Source organism: Carlito syrichta, unplaced genomic scaffold, assembly GCF_000164805.1.
Source record: "Carlito syrichta isolate Samal-C Ts95f unplaced genomic scaffold, Tarsius_syrichta-2.0.1 Scaffold301993, whole genome shotgun sequence".
In the NCBI taxonomy this organism is placed as follows: domain Eukaryota; kingdom Metazoa; phylum Chordata; class Mammalia; order Primates; family Tarsiidae; genus Carlito; species Carlito syrichta.
Genome location: NW_007246089.1, coordinates 954,435 through 982,415, shown reverse-complemented (window position 1 = coordinate 982,415; position 27,981 = coordinate 954,435). Strand labels below are relative to the sequence as shown.

Sequence of the window (27,981 nt, the reverse complement as noted above, 5' to 3'; positions counted from 1 at the left end):
AGGGAAGACAATCAATCGCTTGGGAAAAGCAAGGTTCGTTTCCGAGTTAGCAACCTGTAAATACAGGATTAGTGGGTGGGATTGAGGTGTGCTCTGGTGCATAAATAGAGGCTCAGCAGTGCGGGCACACTCAGAAGCTTGGACCGCATCCTGGCCGCCGGCTCACACAAGCAGGTGGGTGTGGAGCAGGTAAGGATCTGACAACAACGGTGCGAGGCACTTGTTGGAGTGAGTTGTGGCCTCTGATTGCTTTGTGAAGTTGCAGTCAATCAACAGAGAAGTGCAGGGTTCCCAGGGCAATGAAGTAGGATTGAGAGAAGGAATCATGAAATTTCTACCAAAGCCTTACTGGGATCTGTCTTTGGCTAGGGCTGGTAGATTATTACCTTCTTGAGCTAGTTAAAATGAATGCTTTCTCCTTTAGGAGACGAAGTTTCAGAGTAGCTGAACCCTAGGAGTTTTCAAGCCTGGGACAGAGCCCTGGGATTTTCATCTCAGTCACCATCTTAACACTCTTGTATCTCTCCCACTGGCTAAAGCAAAGACCCACATACTCCTTAACTGTGACACCTCAGCTCAGATGACCCGCTTGGAATACACTCCTGCATATCAGGAAGCAGTTTCTTTTTCTGTCTAGTGTAAAGATATTCTTGTTGCTTCTTCAGTCATTAAAGTCATGGGCTAGGCTGTAAGAGGGGAGAGCTGTTTGCTTTCCTGAAGGATTAAAAGGACAGGGACAGAGAAACATCCTGCAAGTTTGTTCTTTGATAACGACAAGAGGACAAGGATATAGTGGCCACTGAAAAGTGCCAGCTTCACAGAGTTTGTGTGTGTGTGTGTGTGTGTGTGTGTGTGTGTGTGTGTGTGTGTGTGTCCAACTTCCATGCTTAGCATTGTGTTTTAAAATGGTTTATGCAGGAAGTTTGCAAACTCAATAGTGAATCTCAGAAAGTCACCCTAGAGCAGGATGTTTGTACAGCAGAAGTTATATTACCTTCCTTGAGTCATTCTGCCATAAAACACAAGCAATAGTTCAATAGTTCCAACCTGTAATCTATAGAGCTATTGCAAGGGATCCTAATAGCCACTTATACAGCAAGAATTGTCAGTGAACTAAATAAATAAAATGCTTTGCCACCATTTACTATTGTTTTCACTATACATAGATGCTATTGTAAATAAAATACAAAATCAAAGTTCTCTTGATATATTTAGTTACTTGCCATTATATATTTCTGAACCAATTAATATTCCAAAAGTATAACTAGTTTCACATATACATTTTTGATTTTTTTTAAACATTGAAAATAAATCTTTATACTAAGAGGGGTGAGTGTATACACTTGAGTTGTTTTTGTAGCACTCTAGAAGACAAAAATTGTTGTTGGCATTTCCGCATTTTTATGTGCATAGAAAATGAAGAAACCATATCCCTGTGTTTGCTTGTGCCTTTTTGAGTACATACTATGGCTACATACTATGACTTGGATAATAAGTGGTTAGTTTAATAAAGTTCATCTGGATTTGGTAACTTATCAATACCTTTTTTAAAAAAAATCAGCTAATGCTTAGCAAAGTTTTTCAATCGAGCTCTCTGATCATGAGAAACTTCCCTCTTAAAAATAGTAAGCAATTAGGCTGGGCTTGGTGCCTCACACCAGTAATCTCAGGACTTTGGGAGGCTGAAGCGAGAGGGTCACTTGAGTCTAGGAGTTCAAGACCAGCCTGAGCAATATAGTGAGACCCTGTCTCTAAAAAAAAATCAAAATAATTAGCTGGACAAGGTAGCACACTTCTATAGCTGCTCAGTAGGATGAGGTGTAAGGATCGCCTGAGCCCGGGAAGTTGAGGTGACCATGAGCTGTGATTGTGCCACTGCACTCTAGCCTGGGTGACAGAGTGAGACTTGACTCAAAAAACAAAAAAAAGCCATGATAGTCCATCCCATTTCCTTTGTATATTGACTTAATTCAAAACTTACTCCAATATATATGATAGTTTCATGTTTCGTTTTAAGCAGTTTTAGGGTTTGGCATTACCAGAATCCCAGTTTTCCATGTTATGGCCCCGATAACCTTAGTGATATGCTCCTGCAACTCACTTTGATTGCCAGCTCCCTCTCTCCCTCCCTCCTCGCTCATGTAACTTATCTTGCCATTCACTTCCCTGTTCAGAGGCATTGGCTTCAGCTTTTCCCAGGAATCAACTGTGGAATACCAGAAGGAAAAAAGAACTTGACAAAGAGGCACCCATGGGGTTTATCTCTCTGTTTTATGAATCTAACCAAGTACCTTTGTGCGCTAACGTGCTTGCTCTGCAACTACCTGCCTATACAGGCCCACACAGAGAGTCAAATAATTGTTCACTGGAGGGAACTTGACATTGATGTGTCTTAGTCAATTCAGACCTAATACAGAATTTGAGTAAATGTTACACTAGGGGAAGTGTTATGTGGGTGTAAGTCTTCAGTTAAGTGACAAAGTTGGCAGGTTCTCAATGGAAGAAAGAATTATTTTAACCCCAGCTCATTCTTCATTGGCAATGTCCTCATGTTGACGGAAGGTTAAAGAAGTGTGTATATTTAGGATAATTGTTTCAGGGAGGGAAGACAGGAGCCAGCACTGCAAAATAGCAAAATCCAGAAGCCTTTGTTCTGGACTGGGAAGGTTGGAGTAGAGGTGGTAACCCCTAAGGTGTCTTCCAGTACTATTTTTAAATATTCAACTTAAATGTGAATTTTCTTAGCTATATGAGTATATGCATCTATTTAGTTATCTATGTTTATTGAGATCTACATCTTTATATCTTTGTGGATCAATAGAGAGAGAAAAAGAGAGAAAGAGAGAGGGAGAGAGATCCATGCTATGTATAGATGATCCTCAACTTATAATGGTTTGACTTAATTTTTTTGCTTTATGATGGTGCAAAAACAACACGTGTTCAGTAGAAACTATACTTCGAACAGAACATCATTCTGTTTTTCACTTTCGGTACAGTACTCAAAACATTATGGAACAAGCTTTCTGTCAGTTGATTTTGCCCAACTGTAGGCTAATGTAAGCGTTCTGAGCACATTCAAAGTAGGCTAGGCTGAGCTATAGTGTCCAGCTGATGAGGTGCATTGTAATGGTCGCCCCTAATCTATTGGGATGTGCTACAAGACCATCAGTGAACGCCTGAAACCATGAATAGTACCAAATGCTATATATACTATTTTTTCTTATACATACATGTCTATGGTAGTTTAATTTATAAATTAGGCACCACAAAAGATTGACAACTAATAATAAAATAGAGCAATTATAACAATATACTGTAATAAACATTATGTGAATGTGGTTCTCTCTCAAAACATCTTACTGCACCGTACCACCTATTTCAGACCATGGTTGACCATGGGTAGCTGAAACCACTGAAAGCAAAACCATGGAAAAGGGGGAATGGCTGTAAATGCATTTTCAACTTATGATATTTTCAACTTACGAGGGACTTGCAGGATGTAACCTGATTGTAAAGTCAAAGAGCATCTGTATCCTCAGGAACGTCCCAAGGAAGGAGGCTGTTTACTCCAATCTCATGTGTTCAACCTTAGTTTCTGTCATTTTCCGTGGTTGTGATGCAGGTCTCAAAGACTGCTAATTCCTTTTTGTAGTATTGATTTCTGTTTGCTTTCCATATCAGATTTACCATGGAGAAAATTTCAGTGTCAGCGTTTTTGCTCTTTGTGGCTCTCTCTTACACTCTGGCCAAAGATACCACAGTCAAGCCTGGAGCTAAAAAGGACACAAAGGACTCGCAACCCAAACTGCCCCAGACCCTCTCCAGAGGTAGGAGTCTGCTTCTTGTTGGCTTCCAGCTGCTACTTCGTCAGGAAAGATTTCTTGACTCCGGGTATTGAAACTTGTGTATTGAGCATATTTTGGCATGGGTTCCTTCTAGACTGATCACTGTTTATAATTATTTCTACTTTCTCTAGACATTTTCCTTCTTCTTTAGTATCGAGCATTTACTTATCCCTGCCTTGGTCATTGCTTTTCAACAGCTCTGGATCTGAAATTCTAAAAGTTTTAAATATACTTTGGTTCATTTTGCTCCAGGTTGGGGTGATCAACTCATCTGGACTCAGACATATGAGGAAGCTTTATACAAATCCAAGACAAGGTAAAGATGAGGGTGACACAGAGCCGTCTCAAAGCTCTCAAGAGCACCATCTAGTGACCTCTAGATGAAATCTTACTCATTAAAACATACCCAATCTCTTTGTTTCTTAAAGCAACAAACCCTTGATGATTATTCACCACTTGGACGAATGCCCACACAGTCAAGGTAATTTATTCTTGTAAATATGATTTAGTCTTAGAGACAAGGTTCAGATTATTCATCTTTGTATCTTTAGAACCTAGCACATGTGAATAGATCAATAATATTTTTTGTAGTAAAAGCATATTTTAAGGTAACTTTAAATATTTCCACATTTTGTGTTAACCATTGGTGCATATTTTTAAAAATAACCTCTAGGATTCATCCGCAATTTCTTTATTTCTCATATATTTCACATCCAATACGTTGGCAATTAGTGGCTTTCCCTTTAAAATGTAACTGCAAACCAGGACCCGCTTCATGGGCATGCAACCTGTGCAGCCGCACAGGGCCCACAACATAGATGATTCCCACCCTTGACTCAGTACTCTGCTGTCGCTGTCCTAAAAAACAGGGGACTCAATGTTTTCATGTTGCACTGGACCCCATACATTATGTAACTGGTCTCGCCCACATCCAGTCACTTCCTACTGCATCGGTGCTACTGCCCTGATCTGAGCCGTGATCAGATCTTGTCTAGCCTACTGTAACAGCACCAGAGTGATCGCCCTACAGCAAGTTCACTCAGAAGCCAGAGTGAGGCTGTTAAATATAAATCAGATCCTATCACTCCGTGCTCAAGTGGCATCTCTACCACAAGTAAAATCAAATCCAAATTCCTGACCATGGCCTACAAGGCTGATGTGATCTGGCCAATGGCTGTCTTTCTTTTCCTACCAATCTTCTCTTGCTGCCTCTACTCTCTCCAGCCTGGCCTTCCTGCTGTTCCCCACACATCTGGCCTCATTTCCACCTCAAGGCTAGAATGACCTACCCCCAAAATCTTAGTGACCTCCCCCCAAATCTTAGTGACCCACCCCCGCAAATCTTAGAGCCCTACCCCCAAAATCTGAGTGACCTATCCTTAAAATCTTAGTAACCTACCCCCAAATCTTAGAGACCTACCCCCAAAATCTTCGTGATCTACCCCCAAAATGGATCACTCCCTTCCTTCAATGTTACCTTCAGAGAAAGATCTGCCCTGACCACTCCAGACTTCTTAAACCCTTTGCCTTGCTTTATATTTCTTCAAAGCATGTATCTCCTCTTGAAATTATCTATTTATTTGTTCGTTCATGGTCTGTGTCCCACACAGGCATTTGAACTCTATGAAAAATGCTCCTGTTTTTTTTTTTATTCACTGTATGAACTTCAGTGCATAATACTATGCTTACCACATAGTAGCCATTCATTAAATGAATTGAAAAAAATGAAAGGATGAAAATAAAAAGCAGAGATAGTCAATGCCATAGATATTACTTCACTCATCATTTGTTGATTGACCAAAAATGAACTATTATATCTAAAAACACAATCCAATTTAAAATATAGCTGAGAACAGTGGTTTTAACCAAGGCTAAGATGTATACTTAATGACTTTTCTTTATATTACAGCTTTAAAGAAAGTGTTTGCTGAAAATAAAGAAATCCAGAAGTTGGCAGAGCAGTTTGTCCTCCTCAATCTAGTTGTAAGTTTACTTCCCATCATCACTAATATTTCCCCCTGGCTCATTAGTGGAAATGGATGATTTATTTTTCTCAAACATCTTAGTCATACGCATTAACTGGGATGTCTTCCAAATATCCCATCTCATAGATTAGAGAGAAAAAAATGATATTTCATTTTATTAATAATCTATCTGGCATGTCCATTTTCATTTAGTAATTAATAGTCTTAGGTTGTTTGAAAAATATTCCCCTGGGGTCAGGATTTTCTATAATCATTGGAAATATTGTTTCCCATTTTGCTATAATAATTGGAAAATTTTTGTAGTTTTCAAATTACTTCCTGTGCCCATCCTCCTACAATCCTGGCTTCTCTCCACCCATTCTTTTTTGAGTCAGAATCTCACTCTGTCTCTCTGGCTGGAATGCAGTAGCCCAAACACAGCTCACCGCAGATTTGACCTTCTGGGCTCGTGAGATCCTTTGGCCTCAGCCTTCTGAGTAGCTAGGATGTTGGGAATGCATCACCATGGCTGGCTAATTTTTTTATTTTTTGTAGAAACGATGTCTCACTATGTTGCCCAGGTGGGTGTTGAACTCCCGAATTCAGCAATCCTCTCGCCTCCACCTCCCAATGTGCTGGGATTACTGGTGTTTGCCACCTGTAGAGACCTGTAGTTTTTTTGTAGAGACATGGTCTCACTATGTTGTCCAAATTGGCCTCAAACTCTTGGGCTCAAGCAATCCTCTTGCCTTGGCCTCCCGAAGTGCTGGGATTACAGATGGAAGCCATCACACTGGGCTTGACACCCATTCTTAATTCTTGTCCCTTCTCCCTGGGGGACAGCTCTCTAGTTGTCCAAATCCAGTCATAGCTCTTATTATACTTTAGCTTTGTACATTCCCATTAAACTTCCCTCCTGTTGTCTAGCTTTCCGTCTTTGCAAGCTCTTTTCCCTGTATACAAATGATTCTGTTCGCCTAAAACCAAGCAAACATGACTCTAACTAATCCCTTTTCTCTTGAGCTCCACCCTCCTTTTCACAGTTTGGTTTCTTTAAAGACAGTTCACATCAGCAGTCCTTCCCTGCCTTCCTTCCACGGGCTCCCTTTCTTCTTTCTACCTCTTCATGTTATTGACATAATGAATCTCTACTTGACACACTTCTCTTCATATTTATATTCTCTATGGATAACTTCATCTACACCTGCCTTTACTCAATTCCTACACAATGATAATTCCTACATTTTACCCAAACCTGCAACAACTTCCAACATGTCCATCCAACCATCTTCCAGATGTCTCACAATTAGCTTAAACTCATGCTGTTCTCTACACTGATGGGATCATCTTGGTTCAGGCTTTTCAAATAGCACTTCTTTCTGTAACCCCTGTTTCCCCTGAAAGTGGCACTATTCTAGATTGGACACTCCTCACCTCCAACATTCAAGGAGCTCTATGCTTCTAAACTCTAAATATTTCTGCTGTTAGTCACTTCTCTATAAACTCAGGATGATTATTTTTGTGTGCGACTTTTTCACTTTGCCAGCTTACTGTCAAATTACTAAACAGTCCCCCACCTACAAGATAAACCTTGTCGACTTCCACATGACAGTCAGGGTAATTGCTTTAAAGACCAAATTGGAGTCATGGTACCTCTTCTAACATCCTCCAGTGGCAGTTGACTCTTTCTGAATGAAAACACTGTGGCATGATGTGGAAAGCCATTCATGGGCTGACCCCGACACAACTCTAGAACCTTCTCTCACTGCTGCCTTCATGCCTCTCCCATATTTCATGCCTTCCCAAGCACTTAGCTATAAGAGACAGCGCTCAACCTTTCCTCTCCGCAGCTCTTCACGTGCTCTTCCCCCTGCGTGGAGTGGCCTCCTCTTCCATGTGACTGACTCCTGTTCATTGTTTAAGATTCCTCCTTACCCACTTCAGAAAGTCCCAGGGGAACCTGGGATGCATCTTGTCCAGGGCGCCCACTGCTTCTGCATGGCAATATTAATTCCCCATCTGTATCTCTCAAAAGGTCATGGATTTATTAACAATAAGCACTGCGCCTTGCTAAATAAGTAACACTCCAAATAGAAGTTGACAGATAAATGAATACTCTAGAAAATCCTGTTTGTCACTGTCATTTTTCAGCAATGATTTCTGCCTTCTCCTTCATTGATATCCTCCTACTTTGTCCAAGATGGCTCCCCAAACTTTATAACTCTCTTCAGATTTTCCCTTCTTGAAACTTTCTGCTCTTCGTCAAACCCATTCAGTACTTTGCCTCACGCTCTATACCATATTCTGTTCTATCATTAATTATTCCATGCGTGTAACTTGTTTTCCCATCAATATTATGAACTCTTTGTGAAATTTTAAGGTGCCTGGCCCTGTCATGGATACGTTCTCGTGTTAACAAGTTTGAAAATAACAGAAGAGGAAACTAAAAGATGCTTTCTTTTTTTAAATCTTAGTATGAGACAACAGACAAACACCTTTCTCCTGATGGCCAGTATGTCCCCAGAATCATGTTTGTTGGTAAGTGAGAGTGACAATAAGATGAAACAAACCCTGAAAATTGTACAAGCACTGCCATGTCCCTTCTTTTGTTCTCCCCACCCTTACCTGCCACTTCATCATGGTCAATGTCATTATGAAGCTCTAGCAAGGGTATGACGTTCCTTGAAGTCCCATAATGTATTTTTGCTAGAAAATATGAACCTCAGCCGGGTTCGGTAGCTCAGCCTATAATCCCAGCAGTTTGGGAGGCCAACACGAGTGGATTGCCTGAGTCTGCGGGTTCAAGAACAGCCTGGGCAACTTGGCGAGACCTCGTCTCTACAATAAATCAAAAACTAGCTGGGCGTGGTAGAGCATGACTGTAGTTCTGGCTACTTGGAAGGTTGAGGTAGAGGGATCGCTGGAGCCCAGCAGGTTGACACTGGAGTGGCTGTGAGCGTGCCACTGCACTACAGCCTGGGCAACAGAATGAGACTCCAACTCAAAAAAAAAAAAAAAAAAAAAAGAAAAGAAAAGAAAATATGAACCTCTACCTACTTCCACCAAAAGGCTTTTTGCCTATCTGCTAATTTTTACTTTTCATCTTCTGCCACAATACGTCTCAGAAGGAAACTCTGCTAGCTGTTTAAATATATTGATAAAATCTCCAGAATACCTAAGTCCTGCACATATTTATTATTATCATTATTATTATTTTTTTTTTGAGTTGGAGTCTCACTCTGTCGCCCAGACTGGAGTGCGGTGGCCGCTCCCAGCCACCACAGCCTCGACCTGCTGGGCTCCGGCAATCCTTCCACCTCAGCCTTCCAAGTAGCCGGAATTACAGGCATGTGCTACCACGCCCGGCTGATTTTTTGATTTATTGTAGAGATGAGGTCTCGCTGCCCAGGCGGATCTCGAACCTGCGGGCTCAGGCAATCCACTCACCTCAGCCTCCCAAAGGCATGGGATTACAGGCTGAGCCACCGAGCCTGGCTATTATCATTATTTTTTGAGTTGGAAGCGCAGTGGCACACTCTGTTGCCCAGGCTGAAGTGCAGTAGCACATTCACGGCCACCCCAGCGTCAACCTGCTGGGCTCCAGCAATCCTTCTGTCTCAGCCTTCCAAGTAGCCAGAACTACAGGCACATGCTACCATACCCGGCTAATTTTTTTGATATATTGTAAATTTGAGGTCTCACCAAGTTGCCCAGGCTGGTCTCAAACTCCTGGGCTCAGACAATTCTGGCCTCAGTCTCCCAAAGTGCTGAGATTACAGACTGGAGCCACTGCACCTGGGCCATATTGATTTTTTAATCAGGCAAACTTTCAATTTGTATGTTGGATTTTTCTTTCTGAAATTTTGGATTTTGTTTTGTTTTTTTTTGTTTTTGTTTTTGTTTTAGGAAAGTTGGGAGTATAAGCCAGAAACAAACAAACAGCCATGCTCCATCCTGCACTGACACTTGTCACTTGCTTTTCCCTCTGCTGGAAAGCTTTTCCCGCTTCCTCCTCTGATCCTCCAAGCCACCCTAACGTTCCAATCATCTCTCTCAGTTGTTGAGCCAGTCAAGTCCCCACTGCATGCTCTAGTGCCACCATGTGGCTCTCATTTGTCATACTTTCCTCAGTTATAACTTTGTATTTGTTGAGTGATTATATGATAAGTATTTCCCCTATGAGACTAGAAAGAAGACCCTGGGTCTGTTTCTGCTCACCATGATATTCCCAGCATGACCTTGGGGGAGACTCTCCGTAAATATTTGTCAAATTATTGAATGAGTGCATTGAATTTGGCTTTCCCAAAGTCAGGCTGACTCAGGGACAGTCCATCATAAAACCTATCGCATAGCAGAGCTCACTCTAGTTGAATGGTTCACCTATGTAATTCATAAAATATATAAAAACAGGGGAAAGAAAAACAAGTGATAGGAAGAAAAACAGGAAGGTTGAACTAGAACACTAATTTTACTGGTTTGGTTTTGTCAGTATTTAGAATATTTGGAATCCTAACATGGAAGGGGAATTTCTAGGTCACGCAGTCATACCTTGTGCAGAAATTCTTTTTACAGTGTCTCTGTGGAAGGGCATTTTAATCCATCCATATTCTATTTCTTCTGTCACAAGAACCAACTTGGAGGCAGCTTGCTCTTCCAGCTCAGTGTTTTCCACTGACTGTATGCTAGAATCACCTGGAGTATTTAAAACATCAAATCACCCTGGCCACACCGCAAGCCAATTAAATCAGAATCTCCAGAGGTGGGACGAAGGCATCACAGTTCTTTGCAGCTCTCCAGATGATTCCAATATACCGCCAGGGTTATGAGCTGCCAGTATTTAAAAGGCCCTTCTTAGGCTAATTCATTACAAAGATTAGACCATGTCTTTGTATCCTCTGCACCAAGCAGAAATATAGTGGGTCTTAAGTCTGGCAAATAAACGTATATCTGCTTCGTGTAAATTATGTCTGTTGGTGCTAGTCCACCATTCTGAAGTGACAGAGACTGTCCACTCCACTACCAGTGACAGACTCTGCAAACATGCAGATGGTTCTATGTCCTCTTTGTGTAGTTTCCAGGACACGTCTTAGGTTCTTTTAATGACGTCTCTCAAGGCAAGGTTTCCAGACCTCTCTGTAGCCTACAACTTCCCTTTCACCTGCATCTTAATTTTAAATACTCTTTTTCTCATTAATCAGATAACTTCAAGTTAAGTATAAAATATGACAAATGGACTTAAATTTGGAGAAAGGTGATGGGGGACCCAAAAAATGGAATTTGTTTATTAAAAGTTGTGTACTTATTCTTACATATTTAAGCTCGAGGAAACAACAAAAAAAGTCACTTTGGGTAAGATGGGGTGAACAGTGAGGGTGAGACACAGGGGTCATGCCATTTTGGTCAATAACTGCTGAACACTCAGTGCAGTGTGGGCAGGTGCACTCGAAAATCATCCATCATGAAATGTGCAAATGCTTTGAAAGAATCTCCAAAAATTTTTACTGAAGCTGAATGCCGCCTCTCATAATACTAGCTGCTACACTGATGCCAGTGGGTTCATAGAATACTTACCTGGTAGGGAAAGCCTATAGGGGCCTATCCTCCAAATGATAATTCTGTTTATGGTTGGGTTCCTTCTCATATATGTATATATGAGAAAACACAGTGCAGCATAAGGTAAAAAAAAATAGTGAGGGCACTATGCTTATTCAGCCTTTGTCATGTTTAAAGGTTTGCATTCTTTTATTTATTTAAAACAAAAGTTTGTTTTGAAAATCAGTATTGCGTGTGGGTTTCTAATGATCTAGAAACATGTTAACTACAACATAAGCATATCAAGAGTTTACAATAATTTTGCAGTAAACAATGTTAATGTTTTCACCAAGGAAAAAAACCTACCACACCACACCCAAATACATATCATTCTGTTTTCAGGTTGCTCTAATAGGACAGCAGGATTCTTGGCCTTTTCCACAAATAGCACTGCACAGCTATTGATGCTGGCTGCGTTGTGTTGGTCAATAACTGCCAGGGACTGGGTGGCAGAGCGGATGGGGCAGGTGGATCTGACAGGGATACATGGGCTTTGCTTCCTCAGGCAATAGGTGAAGGTAACCTGCAAACAAACCATTCCATTCCCTCTTGCTTTATCTTTGCAGACCCATCCCTGACAGTCAGAGCTGACATCACTGGAAGATACTCAAATCGCCTCTATGCTTATGAGCCTTCAGACACAGCTCTGTGTAAGTGTCACCTCAACTTGGATGTTGTCCAAGTGTTGAGCATCTCTGTTGCTGTAGTGATAACACTAGGAACACATGGGTAAGATGAGAGACAGCCTGGCTTAGAAAGCCCGGATCACTTGACCCTACCTATAGCGTTGTGTCCTCAGGCAAACCACACTCTCTTTTCAGTCCAGGTTTGTTTGTTCTTTATCTCAATTGCAGATGAATTATTTAGATTAGGTATCTTTTTCTTATGACCACATTACCTGCTTTTCAGGTTTTCTGTTAGATACACTAACACTCCTATCACAGAATTGAGTGCAAGAGTTGTAATAATCTGCATACTTTAAATTTTTTCCAAATAACAAAGGTGAAATAATCTAGTCCGGCTTGAAGTTGAACTCAGGCTCAATTTAAAGATCAGTAGAAGAGATAATCCAAATAGTTACTGAGATATTCATTTACCTTCTGGGTGCTGAGAGAGAGAGAGAGAGAGAGAGACAGAGACAGAGACAGAGACAGAGACAGAGAGAGAGGGCCCCCACAGGTAAGGTACCTAAGTGGAAGGTTGTACATAGCTGTGACATCTGATTAGTCCTTTGGGAAGAAAATTGGGTTTTATCCTAGGAAGCAATTCTTGTCCATCAGTAGCAGCTGCCTAGAACTGCACTGTCCAATATGTTCAGATTAGTCCCATACAGCTATTTAGTTTTAAATTAAAATGAAAACTTTGGTTTTTCAGTCACACTAGCCACATTCCAAGTGCTCAATGCCCCAAAATGATATATTGTCATCATCACAGAAAACAACACCATATTGGGATGGAGAGTGAGGCTGTGTCTGGGCAGCAGGAAAGACCATCATGGTTCATGAGCAGTGTTTCCAGAGGCTGCTGGGGGACGTGGAGAAACACATTCCTAGAAGTATTGGCCATTCTCGAGATAATACCAGATATCCTAATAAGACTAAAGTCTTTAAAGGCAGAGATCGCCCACATGGGTAGCATCATAGTGACTTGTAGAGCAGGCATTTAATAAATATGTTAGAGTGAATAAGGAGCTCAGTGCCATCACGTGGACATCACGTTAACTGTGTAAACTTGAGCAAGCTACTCAGCCTCTCTGTGCCTGTTTCATTATGTAAAAATAAAGTTCTCACCGAGTTTTTTGTGAGGATTGAAGGAACTCATGTGTAAAGCACTTAGTTTGCTATTATTTACAATTTACTTCTAAAACAATTTGCAGTAGCTGCACACACCTACCAACAGATATTTCTTAAAAACATGATTTAAAATTTACTTCTGGGCTGGGCTCGGTGGCTCAGCCTGTAATCCTAGCACTTTGGGAGGCCGAGGTGAGTGGATTGCCTGAGCCCATGAGTTCGAGACCCACCTGGGCAACTTGGCGAGCCCTTGTCTCTACAATAAATTAAAAATTAGCTGGGCATGGTAGTGTGCGCCCGAAGTTCTGGCTACTTGGAAGGCTGAGGCAGAAGGGTCGCCAGAGCTCAGCAGGTCGATGCTGGGGTGGCAGTGAGTGTGCCATGGCACACCAGCCTGGGCGACAGAGTGAGACTCCAGCTCAAATAATAATAATAATAATAATAAAATTTACTTCTGTACAGTCAAAATTCTTTTCTGCTGATGGCGCTTATAAAGGAATTCTTTTGGAAGTGGGAGCTGTAGGTAGAAGATTTGAGAAGGAATCAACACTAGAGAACTGGATTGTCAGGAAAGCCATATTGACAGTAGGATTACCAACTATTCACCCTATGACTTAAAAGCCCCCCATTAAACAATGCATGGAGTATCCAAGTTGGGGGTCTATTATATCAAGTAACATAATTTCTGATGGTGCATTGACTTTCCTAATTTTATCCCCACTAGTGCTTGACAACATGAAGAAAGCTCTCAAGTTGCTGAAGACAGAATTGTAAAGAAAACAAAACCACAAGCCCCTCCCTCTGTGGTAGGCCTTCAGATTTGAAACCAGGAGAGATTCTAGAAGACTGGAGAATGCAGAAGCACTGGTGGTCATACTAACTAGGTTATGGTCTAATGTTACAACAACTTTTTTTTTTAAATTTGGTTTAAGGAATGTGTACTTGAAAACGTTAGTGTATACTACCATAGTGAGCCATGATTTTCTAAGAAATAAATCCTTTTGGAGGTGTGATAACTGAAGTTTGGGATTTTTTTCCCACTTGGTCTTTCATAGAAAAGTAATTTGGTCCATCTGCCGAAAAGGACTATACGACACACACAAAATGCTCAAGGAAGGGACAAGGTGAAGCTAGTTCAAATGAGGAAGACTAGACAGTTATCTCACCGCAATCCAGGTTCTTACTGGGTGACTAAAAGGAGGCATGAGCTTAATCAACAGAAATATCAAACAGCATGTGCTTCAGCATGAAATAATATTTAGAAGGGCACCCCAAGAAAATCAGGTCGCTATTTGTGACAACTCTCCCCACCCTGGCCAGAAACTCTCATGCTCTCTTTAATTTAGTCATTCTATTTTAGTCGGGTTTTGCCCAACATAATGCTCTCAGGGAAAGGCTCTGGCAGGTAACTTTCTCCTTCAGAAGATGAACTCAGAGGAACGGTCAACCTGTGGGCGTGTGCGGCCCTGACACACCCTGAAGAGACTCTGAGAATTGGCCTTGCAACAGATTTGATCTCTCAAGCTTCTAGGGTATTAAACTAGAATACATCCAGTCTGAATTGCTCCTAACTTCCTCGCCAACATGTGACTGACTAAAAGAGCAAAGGGCAGTAACATCGTGCCAATAAGGTGGAGGCTAGAGGTCACTAATATTTGGGCAAAGTTGCGAGAGGGTGTGGCATCAGGTAGGGAAGCATTCTGTCTGTATATTAGAACTATGTATGAATTTCTTCACTACATATTTAATCTCACACCTATTATTATATGAAACTCCTTTATTACACAGCTCCCTGGACTTCTCTGGTCCCTGGACCGTGGTGGTCTACATAATGCTTTGCATTCTGATTACTTGTTGCTTGGCTTGATATTTTGGGATAGGTCCTTTTTTGAACAAGTCCTCTGGCATTATTAATTTTTTCCAGGGTAGATAATATATATTCAATTTTTTTTAATCTCTCAAAGTGACATCATTAGTAGGTGTGAGCATATATTGTTGATTTAATGACATACACATCTTCAAGCAAAAATACCACAAGGCTATCAGTTTCCTTCTCATAAGCAGGTAACCTACATGTGCTGCAAAAGGTAAAACTATTGCATGTAGAAAGCTCTCCAAGGATTAATGGCAGAAAAAAGAGGGGTTTCACTTCTCTAAACAAATATTTAGAATGACAACTTCTAAGTGATTCAAATTTCTTCTATAGTGCAAGGAGAGGACCCCAAAATACCTGGAATTATTTTTTGGAAGGTGAGTCCCCTTGTGGTGCAGGCTTCCCTCTTTAGATAAGTGTTCTAGGAACCCATCAGCATCAGTGTACCAGCTAGCGTTGTTGTGAGAGTCCACATTGGGTTTCATTTCAATTTTTATTTTTTTGAAATTTCTTTAATGCCCTTCCCCATTTCATGATGGGTGGTTTATAAGCACACCTGCCCACAATGTGCTGAGTGTTCAGCAGTTTTTGACCAAAAACAGCAGGACCCCATGCCCCGCCCTCCCTATTCACCTGATCTTGACACAGCGACTTTTTTTGTTTACCCAGATGACAAAAGTCCTCAAAGGGAAGCATTTTACGGATGTGGAAGAGGTGAAACAAAAAATGGCTGAAGCAGTAAAAGACATCAAAATTGATGAGTTAAAAAAACTTTTGCACAGTGGAAAAAGCATCACGATAGGTGTAAACATGTAAGAAGAAATACACAATTTTTTAAATAAATAAATTCTTGGTTTTTTGAGGCCCCCCCCATAAAGCAAAATGATGTTTATTTTTTCATTAGACTGATGTGAAATCAGATTAAGTCCTTAAAATTTATTGAATGACAAAATATCTTAGGAACACATACAATTTTTAAAATAGAAACAAATCTTCAGGAAATCAAGTGTCAAAGTTGTCAGGAAAATGAGTCTTTAAAAAAGCATTAAAGAAACACAGAGCAAGAGCCATTGATTGACTTTGCCCTGTGTCTCCTCGAAGAAATTATCTATCCTAAGGAAATCATTCAAGAGAAGTTCTGTGAGGACACCAATGATATTATTTAAACATACTCTCCCCCTAAAAAAAAAAAGCAAAAAAGGAACCTCCAAATATAATGGTTACACGGTATAACACAAAATGCACTTTCTCATCTATAAAAATAACAAACATAATGGAGAAACAGTGAAGGCCTAAGTGATAAAGGACTTAAGAACTCCCATGCTATAATTACAACTACTGAAAATGTGCACAGGAAAGGTTAAAAGTTGAATATAGAAAAATGAAAATGGAAGTTTAAAGCTCATGGAAATAACCACACTGCCAGTTCTTTCTACTAAATCCCCCTTCCTGTCATCGCACAACCTTTCATTTGTGTCTAAATAAATTCCAAATGAAAGCATATCTTGACTATTTCTCTGACTACAGAGAAGTAGATGAGTACTGTAGGATTCGACAGTATTATTTCAAACAGCCAAATAAAAATATTAGCAACATAGTGTGAATGTAAAAAAGAAAAAATTAAACAAAGAATAACCATATAACCCAGTAATTCCACTTCTGTGTATATACTTAAAATGACTGAAAGCTGGGAACAGATATTTGCACACCCATGCTCATAGCGGCTTTATTTACAACAGCTAAAAGGTGGAAGCAACTCAAGTGTCCATCAACGGTACAAAGGGTAAACAAAATGTGGTATTCTACTACTGTACAATGGAGTATAATTCGGCCTTAAAAAAAGAAAGGAATCCTGGCATTTGAACATGGTTGAACCTTGAGGGCAAGTACTGTAAGATTCCACTTATATGAGTACGTGGTGGAGTTTTCATAGAGAAAGTGAAGTGGTGGTTGCCAGGGGTGATGGGGAGTTATTGTTTAGGGTGTGAAGTTTCAGTTTGGGAAGATTCAAATGTTCTGGAAATGGATGGTGGTGATGGTTGCACAACAATGTGAATGTACTTAATACTTTTCAGCATATACTGACCTGTACTTACAAATGGTTAAAATGATACGTTTTATGCTGTATATATTTTACAACAATAAAATTTTTGTTCACTTTTATCGGAGATCCATCTGTTTGGGTGAGGAGAGGAATTAACTAAAAAATATGATGCTAACAAAAAGCATCTGTAAAAGGTACACCTGATTAAACCATTTCCACCTGTTTTAGGGCTAGTGTTCTTCGAATGATCATCTATGACTATCTACCTCTGTTTTGTGTTGTTTTTTCTTACATTCAGTAATGCTAAGGCGCTCCAGAGGACCTTCTGTTGAACAATCACTGGTAAGAATAGGAGCCGGGGAAGATCTGAAAAAGATCTCTAGGGCAAGAATAGAATGTTCTTCGATTCAAGGAGCTAAACGTCAGAGTTCAGGTCCAGTCATCTTCACTGATTAAAGGAAACTTGTGAAGCGAAGACTTCAACTACCTGTGAAAAGCAGGATCCTGAACAGAAGCAAAAATGATGTCACTGTTCCAGGGATATCAAAGTACATGCTTTGACGTATATTGGAACTCACAGGCAATTCCCGCAAGCTCTCATTTGAAAATGAATTCCAAGTCTATAACACTGAGTGATCTATCACAGAAACAAAGAACTGAGTACCACATGTTCTCGCTCGTAAGTGGACCCTGAACAATTATCATAACACTATAAGGGATTGGCAGAAGTGGGACATGGACAGGGGAGGGAGGGAACACACCTCATCAATAAGGGTGAAGTGGGAACCAAAGTGAGACCCAAACTTTACCTACACTATGACCATTTGTATACCTATCCCTTAATTGTACCCCACAACTTAAAAAAAAAAAAAGAAAAGAAAATGAATTCCAAAAGCTGGTTTTCCTAAGGAGAGTGATGAGAAGTGGTCTGGCACTTAAGTATTAAGGATATTAAATAGCAATTAAATGTCAGTGGTGGCCAGGCATGGTGGCTCACACCAGTAATCCCAGCACTTTGGGAGGTGGAGGTGAGAGGATTACCTGAGCAATAAATCAAAAAATTAACCAGATGTGGTGACACACACCTGTAGTTCCAGCTACCTCGAAGGCTGAGGTGGAAGGATCACCTGAGTCCAGCAGGTTGAGGCTCCGGTGGCCATGAGAGTCTCACTGCACTCAAATCTGGGTGAGAGTGAGACTCTGACTCAAAAAACATAAGCAAATAAATGTCAGTGGTGACATTTAAGAAAAACATCAATGGGACAAGCCCTGTTCCCTCTCTCCCTCCCCACTACCATCCGCTTTCTCGTGGAATGGGAAGGGATTGTTGCTCCCTTAAAATTATTTAGAATACATTCACCAACAGGTAATGTCATTTTCCTTGGCAAAGAGAGCACCTGGTGTAAAATTTGTTAGCCCCAAATGTACTAGCCACATTTACACCTATTAAGAACAAAAACTTTTTTAAGAACCCTCGCCCATCCAAAACATCCTCTCATTTTTAAAGAAATCCTGGAAAAGTTGGTTCTTAACTTTATTCTGCCATCTCTAACAAAATGAACAATCCATATGCGAATAATCATGTAATCACAATGCCCAAGTATTTTTCTCCTGTGAAATACTATGTAAAAATGTGATTCTAACTTTGTTAGCACCAGTTACAAAGTGAAAGTTTTGAGTATTTAGTGTATCTTCATAAGAATGAATAAACTCAACAGAGTTGAGCAAACATTTAGAAAAACTGCAAGAGGTGGTTTTGGTTTAGGAGAACAAAGAACTAAACGCCACTTTTGGTTTCCTTTCCTTTTCTGAAAGGTTTTATTCAGCAGCATATTACTTAAACTGAACGTGCAAAACTGATTTTCATACCAAACACATTGTTGCTTGGATAACAGAGTATGAGATTAATTTAAGCCACAATGAGCTCAGATTTTAGAAATTATTGCCAAATTTCTGTTCCTTTGTATTAGTACATTCTCTAGCTAAATTACCTCTAGCAACAAGGCTGACTGGGCAAATGTTCTAAGAAATATTCTTCTAAATGAAATGTGTAAACAGAGAATGAGAGATATTTTTTAACAGTTCCTTTTTAAAAAGAAATGCTAGGTTTTGCCAGGCATAGTGGCTCATACCTATAATCCCAGCACTTTGGAGGCCGAGGCAAGGGGATCATTTGAAGCCAGGCGTTCGAGACCAACCTGGGCAGCAAAGCAAGACCCTGTGTCTATAAAAAAATAAAAATTAGCCAGGCATGGTGGTATGTGCCTATAGTCCAAATTACTTAGGAGGCTGAGGCAAGAGGATCATAAATAAATGCTAGGCAAGAAAGGATGTCTAAAGTCTTGGGTTTGTTTTACAGACATTTGTTGTAATTCGAGGACAGACCCTGACCTCAAACTCACCCTCCTCTGACACTCAGTGTTTATGGCAGGATTTCTGTACAGATGGGTGGTGGCCCTCCATAATCCTGGGATCAGCCTGATCTCCATAGGCTCATAGCAGATTTGAGATTCAGGACAGACCTATTCAGAAGCTTTTCCAGTAGATATATACCCAGACACAAAGATCACAGGAAGTGTCATAGAAGGGGTTGGTAACCTATCACCTTCAGACCCACCTGAGGGAACACAAAGCCCAGATTCACTGGATAGGCCTGCCCTTGGTCCTGGAAAAATGTATATTTCTAGAGTAGTTAATCATCATTACTACCCACTCTTATAACCCTATAGTTTAGCAGCCCTAAAGAGTCCTTCTTTCCAGATCCTCACTTTCTTTTTCATTAACTCATTTTATTAAAATCTTAACATCTTTTTAGATAACTTTGAATCTTTGCCTTATTCAATGTTTAGATACGTATAATAGTTTCTCTTAGCCATAATAATTTAAAGCCCTAATTAAATGAGCTCAATTTTATGAAACTTGAGCATGATTATAATGCATTTTGCCAGCACCAGGCTACTTTCAAAAATGTGTTTAGACTTCTCACCCTGACAGCTGTTCCCTCTGCACTCTGTTTTTAAGTATACACTGAGGCGGGGTGACATCAGTCAATCTATATTTAACAGAAGCGACCATTCCCTGTGTCAGAATTTCCAGGATGCATCATTTAACTTCAGATGATGCATAACACAAACTGGGTTGACCCAAATAAGGCCACTGAAATTAGAGCACAAACCAAGGTATGGGCTGGTTTTCTCTGGAATCGCCGCCCTTTCTGTGTGCAATCATTTGCACTAGGAAAAGTGTGACATCAGGACATTCCAAAACCTTGCAGAAATTTCAAAATGTAACATAACAAAACAAACCTGGAAAATATGGAATGCCTTAAAGGAATATGGAATTCAAAAATCTCCCTTCATGTGTCAATTACGATCCCATCTTACGGTATGTATACATGGGAACACTGTTAGGGTGTCCCCAGAACTCAATATGACTTTGTGGGAATTGCACAATTCTGTTTTCTTGGAAGATTAGCTAGTGGGGCAGAGTTTTGGAAGTGACAAACTTACAAAGTGCTCTCAGATCCTATAAAGATCAACCATTTACTCTCTTTCTTGGTCTGAAACCTATTAAGACAATTATCAGTAAAATGCCACATGCTACCTAGAATGCAAGATAAGAAATTATTAATTTCTGGTAATGGGAAACAATTTATGTATTTTTCCCAAATAAATATAAGTGGCTTCTCTAACCACTGAAACATTTCAAGAAAAGACTTGAGGATAAAAAATAAAAAGATGTACATGCTGGATGTTTATTTCCATAGCTTGGTTATATACTGAAAGGGTGACACCCTGCTCTAAGCCCACTAGAAAGAAGCTAAAACAGAAAGAAAATAATTCTACCTCACTTAATTCATGTATTGATTCTTCCGGTACTTTTTCCACAAACATGCTTACACAAAGAAAGGTTTCTGTCCTTTAATTTTTTAACACAATATACAGAACCACAATACTATTTCAGTTTCAAAGTATGGAATATCACATTCAAATATGCTTGGGTTTGACAAATTTCTGTTACAATACTGAGAAATTTCATGAAAAAGGTAACAATTTTTAAGATAATCAAATATCTTTTTGCTACGTGGGCCAACGCATTAATAGTAACTCGTTTAAAAATGCAGTCTTTTAGACTTCAAATTATAAAACAATATCAAGATTATATAGACACACTTCCTGAATTAGTCAAAGTCATTCCATTCTGAAGGCTGAAAGTCATGTCATACATAAGAGCATTTTATGAGATCACATCTCCTTCCTACTTACCTGTAAAAGTTAAAAATGAAACCCCAATTTCCTAAAGACATAGCTATTTCTAGAATACACTGTTGTAATCATAAAAGAACTACTAGAAGTAAATTATTACTTTTATATTAACACATTTTATCACAACACATCTTTCCTAAAAAGACAACAAATAGTGGGAACTTGGATTTCCCTTATTAAACTCAACATAATAGAATCTCATATGTTCTGACTTTAATAAACATCAACTTTTTTTCCATTAGGAACTATCTACACCGCACAGTGCTACACACAATTATTCCAGTGAGATGTATGTTCAGATTCACCATATGACCAACACGATGGTGGCATACAAAGTTGTTCTGCAGGTAAAAATGCTAAGAAAGGCCACAGTGGACAGCGCCCGACACTGTGACACAGGAGATTCCAGGTGCCAACGAGCTTCAGAGGAGACCACAATTTTCCATTTTTTTCCAGCAAGGAAAAAAGAAAAATATTTAGAGAAACAAAGTAAAACTATATAATTCCACGTTCAATAACGTCATTTGTCAGATACTGTTTCCTTCCTTAAATGGGCAACCAGCTTAACTTAAAACTAGAGACAGCGAACAAGATCAGGTTATGAACAATTTTCCTTGTTTTCTCATCAAAGGAATGCACTAGGATTAGCACGGGGATCTTTCTGGTTCCTGTATCTGTACGTCAGCCAAACACCCAGGATCTGGAATAGAAAAATAATAATAAAAATGAAGAGAAAGAAAGTAACATTTATATATATTTAATCAGTTTATCAGTACATAACTCTGGAACCTTTGGATCACCTTTGCTGCGTGTGTGCATGTGTGTGTGTGTATGTGTGTGTTCAAAAGGAAGAGATTTCTTTTCCCTTTTGAAATGAAGTAAACCAAATGAGAGACTCTAAGAAAAATTAATTTAAAAATTGTGGTAAGCTGAGTGACTTGCCCTCATTGGATGCCCACATCCTAATCCCCAAAACCTCGGAATATGTTACTTCACAAAGCTACAGGGACTTTGCAGGTCTCATTCAGTTAAAGATCTGGAGATCAGGAGATTATCTGGGTGGGCTGGATGATGTGTGCTCATATGGTCCTTGTAAGAGGGAGCCAGGAAGGACAAAGTCAGAGACATGGAGAAAAGAGAGAGAAAGCAATGCTAGCAGAAGGAAAAGAAGTAGAGTGAGAAAGAGAAGTCATAAGAAGAGGACTAAGAGCCAGGCCTCCAGATGGCGTTTTTATTTTAAACTTTTTGCTCTCCAGGACACAATAAATTTGTGCTGCTATAAGTAACTAACCTTGTGGTAACTTGTTAGAACAGCAATACAGGAAACTAATACAAACACTGAACAATCTAAAAAGCTAAAATATCATATATTTCGATAATTCAGAAACAGAATAAGTTCAATAAAACGGAAGTAACTGGCTGGGTGCAGTGGCTTACACCCGTAATCCCAACACTTCAGGAGGCCAAGGTGGGAGAATTGCTTTAACCTGAGAGTTTGATACTAGTCTGGGCAACATAGCAAGACCTTGTCACGACAAAAAAAAAAAAAAAATCAAAAAATTAGCCAGGTGTGGTGGTGCATGCCTGCAGTCCCAGCTACTCAAGAGGCTGAGGCAGAAGTATCGCCTGAGCCCAGGAGATCAAGTCTGCAGTGAGTCATGATCGTGCCACTACACTCCAGCCTGGGTGACAGAATGAGACGCTGATTCAAAATAAATAAACAAATAAAAATGAAGCAGCAGTCACAATCTTACAATAAATAAAATTTTCCAACACAAATCATAAAAAAAACTATAATTCATACCTCTCCGAGGGGATGGAAGGCCAATAATATTAGAAAATTACACCGTTTGTGTGACATTTCCCACGCTAAGTTCATTAGATAAGCATTTTTAAAATTAAGAAACATGCTCTGTTTCTGCTATTTCAAAGTTGATTTATTTTATTTTATTTTTTGAGACAGGGTCTCACTGTCACCTAGGCTGGAATGCAGTGGCACGATCAACCTCCTGGGCTCATGCCATCCTTTTGCCTCAGCCTTCTGAGTAGCTGAGATTACAGGTGTGTGCCACTACACCGGGATGATTTGCTTTTTCCTTTTTTTTTTGTAGAAATAAGGTCTCACTATGTTTCCCAGGCTGGTCTTGAATTCCTGAGCTCAAGCAATTCCCCCGCCACAGCCTCCTGCAGGGCTGAGATCACAGGCGTGAGCTATCCCACCTGGCGATTTATTTTAAATAATCAAAAAGTTGAACTTGTTAGACGAAAAAACATACAACATTTTGATGGAACAAAACAGATTTCAAATTATAGTTCCCGCTTTACACGTGTGCCAACTTTCTATCTAAATTTTGCTTGACTTCACAGCTATCAGTAGCCCTTTTACATACTTCTAGAGAATTATGTCAGACCCAAATTCTCTCCACTGATCACAACAGTAATCCACAAGTTACTGTAAAATTCATGACTGGTAGCGTTTACAACTACAGCATGTAAAGGCTGGTGGAACTATGGATTGTGGGTTGAACTGAGGGGAAGGTAAGCCTAATTTGAAGAAGTGCGAAGTCTCCTTTGGAGCCTGACGGGGAGAAAAAGAAATGAGTTTAACACAAAGAGAATACTTTGTGAAAGGTACTATTGTATAAACTTCACAAATTCATGTAATCTTCCCAACAACCTTCACAAAATAGGAGTCAACAAAATCATCATTTCTCAGTGAGGAAAGGGAGGCATCCAGGGGTTGAGTAACTGGTTAATAGTCCCACAGGCCCTGAATGGCAGAGCCAGTGTTTGAACTTGAAGCCCATGCCCTTCCCCACTCCTGTGGTTCCATGTAGCTGTCTGATGTATTACTGGCAGTTCTCGGTCACACTGGTTGTGAGAACACTCAAATACTTGCATACCTGTTGTTTAGCAACGACTTCCCTAAGAAGCCCTTCAACCTGCCCAGATATTTCCCCAATCTCCCCACCTCGGAAACTCTGGCACACAGAGGAATTCTGATCAATTTTTTTGAGGTTGTTAAACATTTTGATGACCACCCCTGGATAAATGCCAAGAGTGTAAATCACAGGCCTCGGGGGAAGCAAAGCAATCGGGTAAATGAAATACTCACCATTTGGAGCCACATCTTACGAGGATTTAATTTTCTCCAATGCAGCTAAAAGTGACAAAAGGGGGAAAATCTCTCCCCTGATCCCACAGCCAAGCCACTACCTCCTCCCTCACTATCAGGAGAGAGATGGAAAGAGATGCCACACCCAAAACGCAATCGCTAACTGTTGGATTTGAAGCTTACAAAGGTGCTCAGGATTGCAGTCATGTCCAAACTGCAGCCTGAGGGTCCTATGTGGCCCAAGACAAGTAATGCAACCCCACAGCATCATTTAACACCATGAGTTTTTTAAGCATTTATTTTCTTCGTGACCCCATGCATGGTTCCATTACTGAAATTCACTACCACACCTTATTTGTGACATTGCTTTCTGGCAGCTTATTTTCAACTATGAAGGCACATGAAGAACAAAATTTGAACAAAAATTTCTGACGAGCACCTTAAGAACTCACTCAGAATTGCGACCACTTCCACCGAACCAGAGATGGATAGATTAGTTTTACAAAAACAAGGTCAAATTTTCCACTAGTTTTATACTGTTCTCATTTTTCCAAACTTTATGATAAAAATATTTAAAAAATAAAAGAAGCCTTATTATGTATATATACTAGCTATATTATATCATGTATATGTGGCCCAAGACAATTCCTCTTTACTTGGTACGGCCCAGAGAGGTCAAAAGGTTGGACGTCCTTGATTTAGAGATTTTCAAAGGTGAACTTTGACTAGACCTGATCACCAACTCTGATGACTGTAGAACCTATGCTCAGTATACAGTGGGTCACCAAAGCATAGCTCATAACATAAAAATGAGTATGCAGGAAAATAAAGTATACAGAATATACAATAATAAGTTTGTACTCATTTTATCAAATATGGAATAGATAGACGACAATATGCCAGAATACAAATGATTACTTCAGGTTATTTTAGCTAGTAAATTTTACATCTTCATAATTTTCACTCATGTTCCTATAAAAAATATATTAATCAACTTTTTTTCAGATTCTAAAACAGTGTTTCTCTGATGGTTTAAATTTATTTAAAGGTATAATAAATAGTTCAAACCAAATCTTCCTATTTCACCTGTGACAAGAAATTGTCAGTTAATTAGCCTCATTCCTTCCAATTCTGAGAATCTGCAATTTGGTGAACTACTGAGCAAATATAAACTTAATACTGAAAGAGCTCACCAAATATTCACTATCCAGGAAAATCAAGTTAGATAAGTTATTAAAATCCCTAGTCAGGGTTAAGAAGGAAATGATACACAAAATATGGAGCAGGATTCCATGAAAGAGCATTTTAGAAATCTAAGACTCATGACTCTATTTTTAAAAAATAGCATAACTGAAGGCAGTGTGATCTGATGACAAGAAAACAGGCTGCTCAAAAGAACTAAATTCTCAAAATAAACGCCAGATATAAAAAAGAAACCATGTGGTAAAATTCTGATAACTGCTGTCCCTGGTTGACATGTGTAGAAAGATTACTCACTCCAGTTTTTCTGTCTATTTCTTTCATAACAAAAATCTATGTTTTACAAAAGAAAGAAAAACTGCACAGAATGACCTTCAAGCTATATAGAATTTCCTTGAATTCATGTCACAACCAACTCAGTCACGCAGCTCTTTTCTGAGAAAAAAGTGTTCAGAAGTAGGAAGGGGTGTCAGGGGAAACTTGCAAAAATTGAATATAAGTTTGGTTCTTTTTTTTTTTTTTCTATTTTGCTGTTGACAGCCAAATGTGGATTTCTCATTCTTGAAGGGGAGGAAAAAAGAAACCAAATTAGAATAAGGTATACGCTATACATACCTACATATATAATGTACTATATATAGTCATTTGCTATATATTAAGTACATATATACTTCATGTATACATTGCACAGATGCAATTCGTACATTATACATATACTTCACACACACACAATATCAAAATGAAAAAGGCCTTTCTAAGCATAAAATGAAAGTGATAAACCATAGAAGAAAAAAGTGATAGACATGATGACATAAAAAATATAATCTTTAAATTAAAAAAAGTTAGGTAAATGCCAGAGAAACTGAAAATAGAACAAAGCAAAAGTACACAGAAAAAAGCAGAGGAGATGGAAGAGTCAGAGGAAGGGACAAGGGCCATGAAGCAGAAGAGAAAAAGTGGGAGCAAAGCATGGGTGTCGAAGTCCACTCTCCCCACAAAGCCCAGCTGGGAGCTGCTTCTCACAGCCCAGTCCCTGGGGCCACTCAGGCATTCTTATTTAAAAAAAAAAATTCCCCTGTTTCGCATATGCCTTTTTGAGTTCATTACATGCAACCCCAAGGGCCTGGACTCAGACAAATAAAAGAGCAAGTCACAAAGGAAGAAATATAAATGGTTAAAAAACAGGAATAGATGGTCAAATTTATTGGCCACTTTTTCAAAAGAGCAAATGGAGTTGAAATACTATTTTTCCTTGGCTGGGCACGGTGACTCATGCCTATAATCCCAGCACTTTGGGAGGCCTAGGTGAGAGGATTGCCTGAGCTCACAGGTTCGAGACCAGCCTGGGCAACTTGGCAAGATGTCATTTCCACAATAAATAAAAAAATAGTCACGTGCCTGTAGTTCTAGCTACTTGGAAGGCTGAGGTAGAAGGCTCACCTGAGCCCAGCAGGTCAAGGCTGCAGTAGCCGTGAGCATGACACTGCACTCCAACCTGGGCGACAGAGTGAGATTTCAGTTAAAAAAAAAAAAAGAAATACTATTTTTACCAATCTAATTTTATTATAAAAATCTGTTTATAATAAATATCTACAGCTAGTGCTTGAATCAAAAGTAGGTAGAGAGGCATTATTCACAATAGCAAAAACATGGAACCAACCATGCCGCCCATCGAAAGCGGACTGGATAAAAAAATGTGATACATATACACGGTGGAATATCATGCAACCATGCCATAAAAAAGGGAAAAATAACAGACTTTGCAGCAACTTGGATGGATTTAGAGCCTATCAGTGACCTACCACAAAACAACTGAGGACCACATGTTTTCACTTATAAGCGGACCCTGTACATTTACCATAATACTATAAGAAAGGGATTGGCAATAGCGGGATGCTGCCAGGGGAGGGAAGGGGAGGCACATAACATCAATAAGGGTACCTGATCTCAAACTTTACCTGTACAATGACCACTTGATACCTAATCCTGAATTGTACCCCACATCTAAAAAAAAAATAGGTAAAGGCTGAGAATGGTGGCTCACTCTTGTAATCCCAGTACTTTGGGAGGCCAAGGTGGGAACATCACTTGAGCCCAGGAGTTCAAGACTAGCCTGGGCAACATAGTGAGACCCAATCTCTATTTAAAAAAAAAAGAAAGTTGGTAGAATTTTCCCAGAAGGCAATCAGATAATATTCACCAAAGTCTTTAAAAATGTTTATATGTGAGTCGGCTCGGTGGCTCAGCCTGTAATCCCGCACCTTTGGGAGGCTGAGGTGAGTGGATTGCC

At 39.7% G+C, this 27,981-nt stretch overlaps 2 protein-coding genes across 3 annotated transcripts in view; one reads left to right on the top strand and one right to left on the bottom strand.

The window, feature by feature from the left end:
• The first annotated feature begins 21 nt into the window (after window positions 1–21).
• AGR2 (anterior gradient 2, protein disulphide isomerase family member) lies at window positions 22–14,205 on the top strand. Of its 2 annotated transcripts, XM_008055865.2 has the most exons (8): window positions 22–174; window positions 3,682–3,827; window positions 4,098–4,161; window positions 4,274–4,326; window positions 5,755–5,828; window positions 8,284–8,347; window positions 11,968–12,051; window positions 13,919–14,205. In XM_008055865.2, the coding sequence occupies exons 2-8, from the start codon at window positions 3,689–3,691 to the stop codon at window positions 13,966–13,968; spliced, it is 528 nt and encodes a 175-aa protein (XP_008054056.1). In that variant the 5' UTR covers window positions 22–174; window positions 3,682–3,688; the 3' UTR covers window positions 13,969–14,205. The 2 variants fall into 2 exon arrangements, with proteins under 2 accessions (XP_008054056.1, XP_021566956.1); XM_021711281.1 differs by lacking the exon at window positions 13,919–14,205 and having other exon boundaries at window positions 135–174; window positions 11,968–12,300.
• A 6,811-nt stretch (window positions 14,206–21,016) lies between these two features.
• The window catches only part of TSPAN13 (tetraspanin 13), a 40,010-nt gene continuing 33,045 nt past the window's right edge, over window positions 21,017–27,981 (bottom strand). Inside the window, exon 6 of the mRNA XM_008055864.2 lies at window positions 21,017–22,076. Within this exon, the coding sequence (XP_008054055.1) occupies window positions 22,002–22,076 (75 nt within the window). The 3' untranslated portion in view covers window positions 21,017–22,001. The remainder of the gene's footprint in view (window positions 22,077–27,981) is intronic.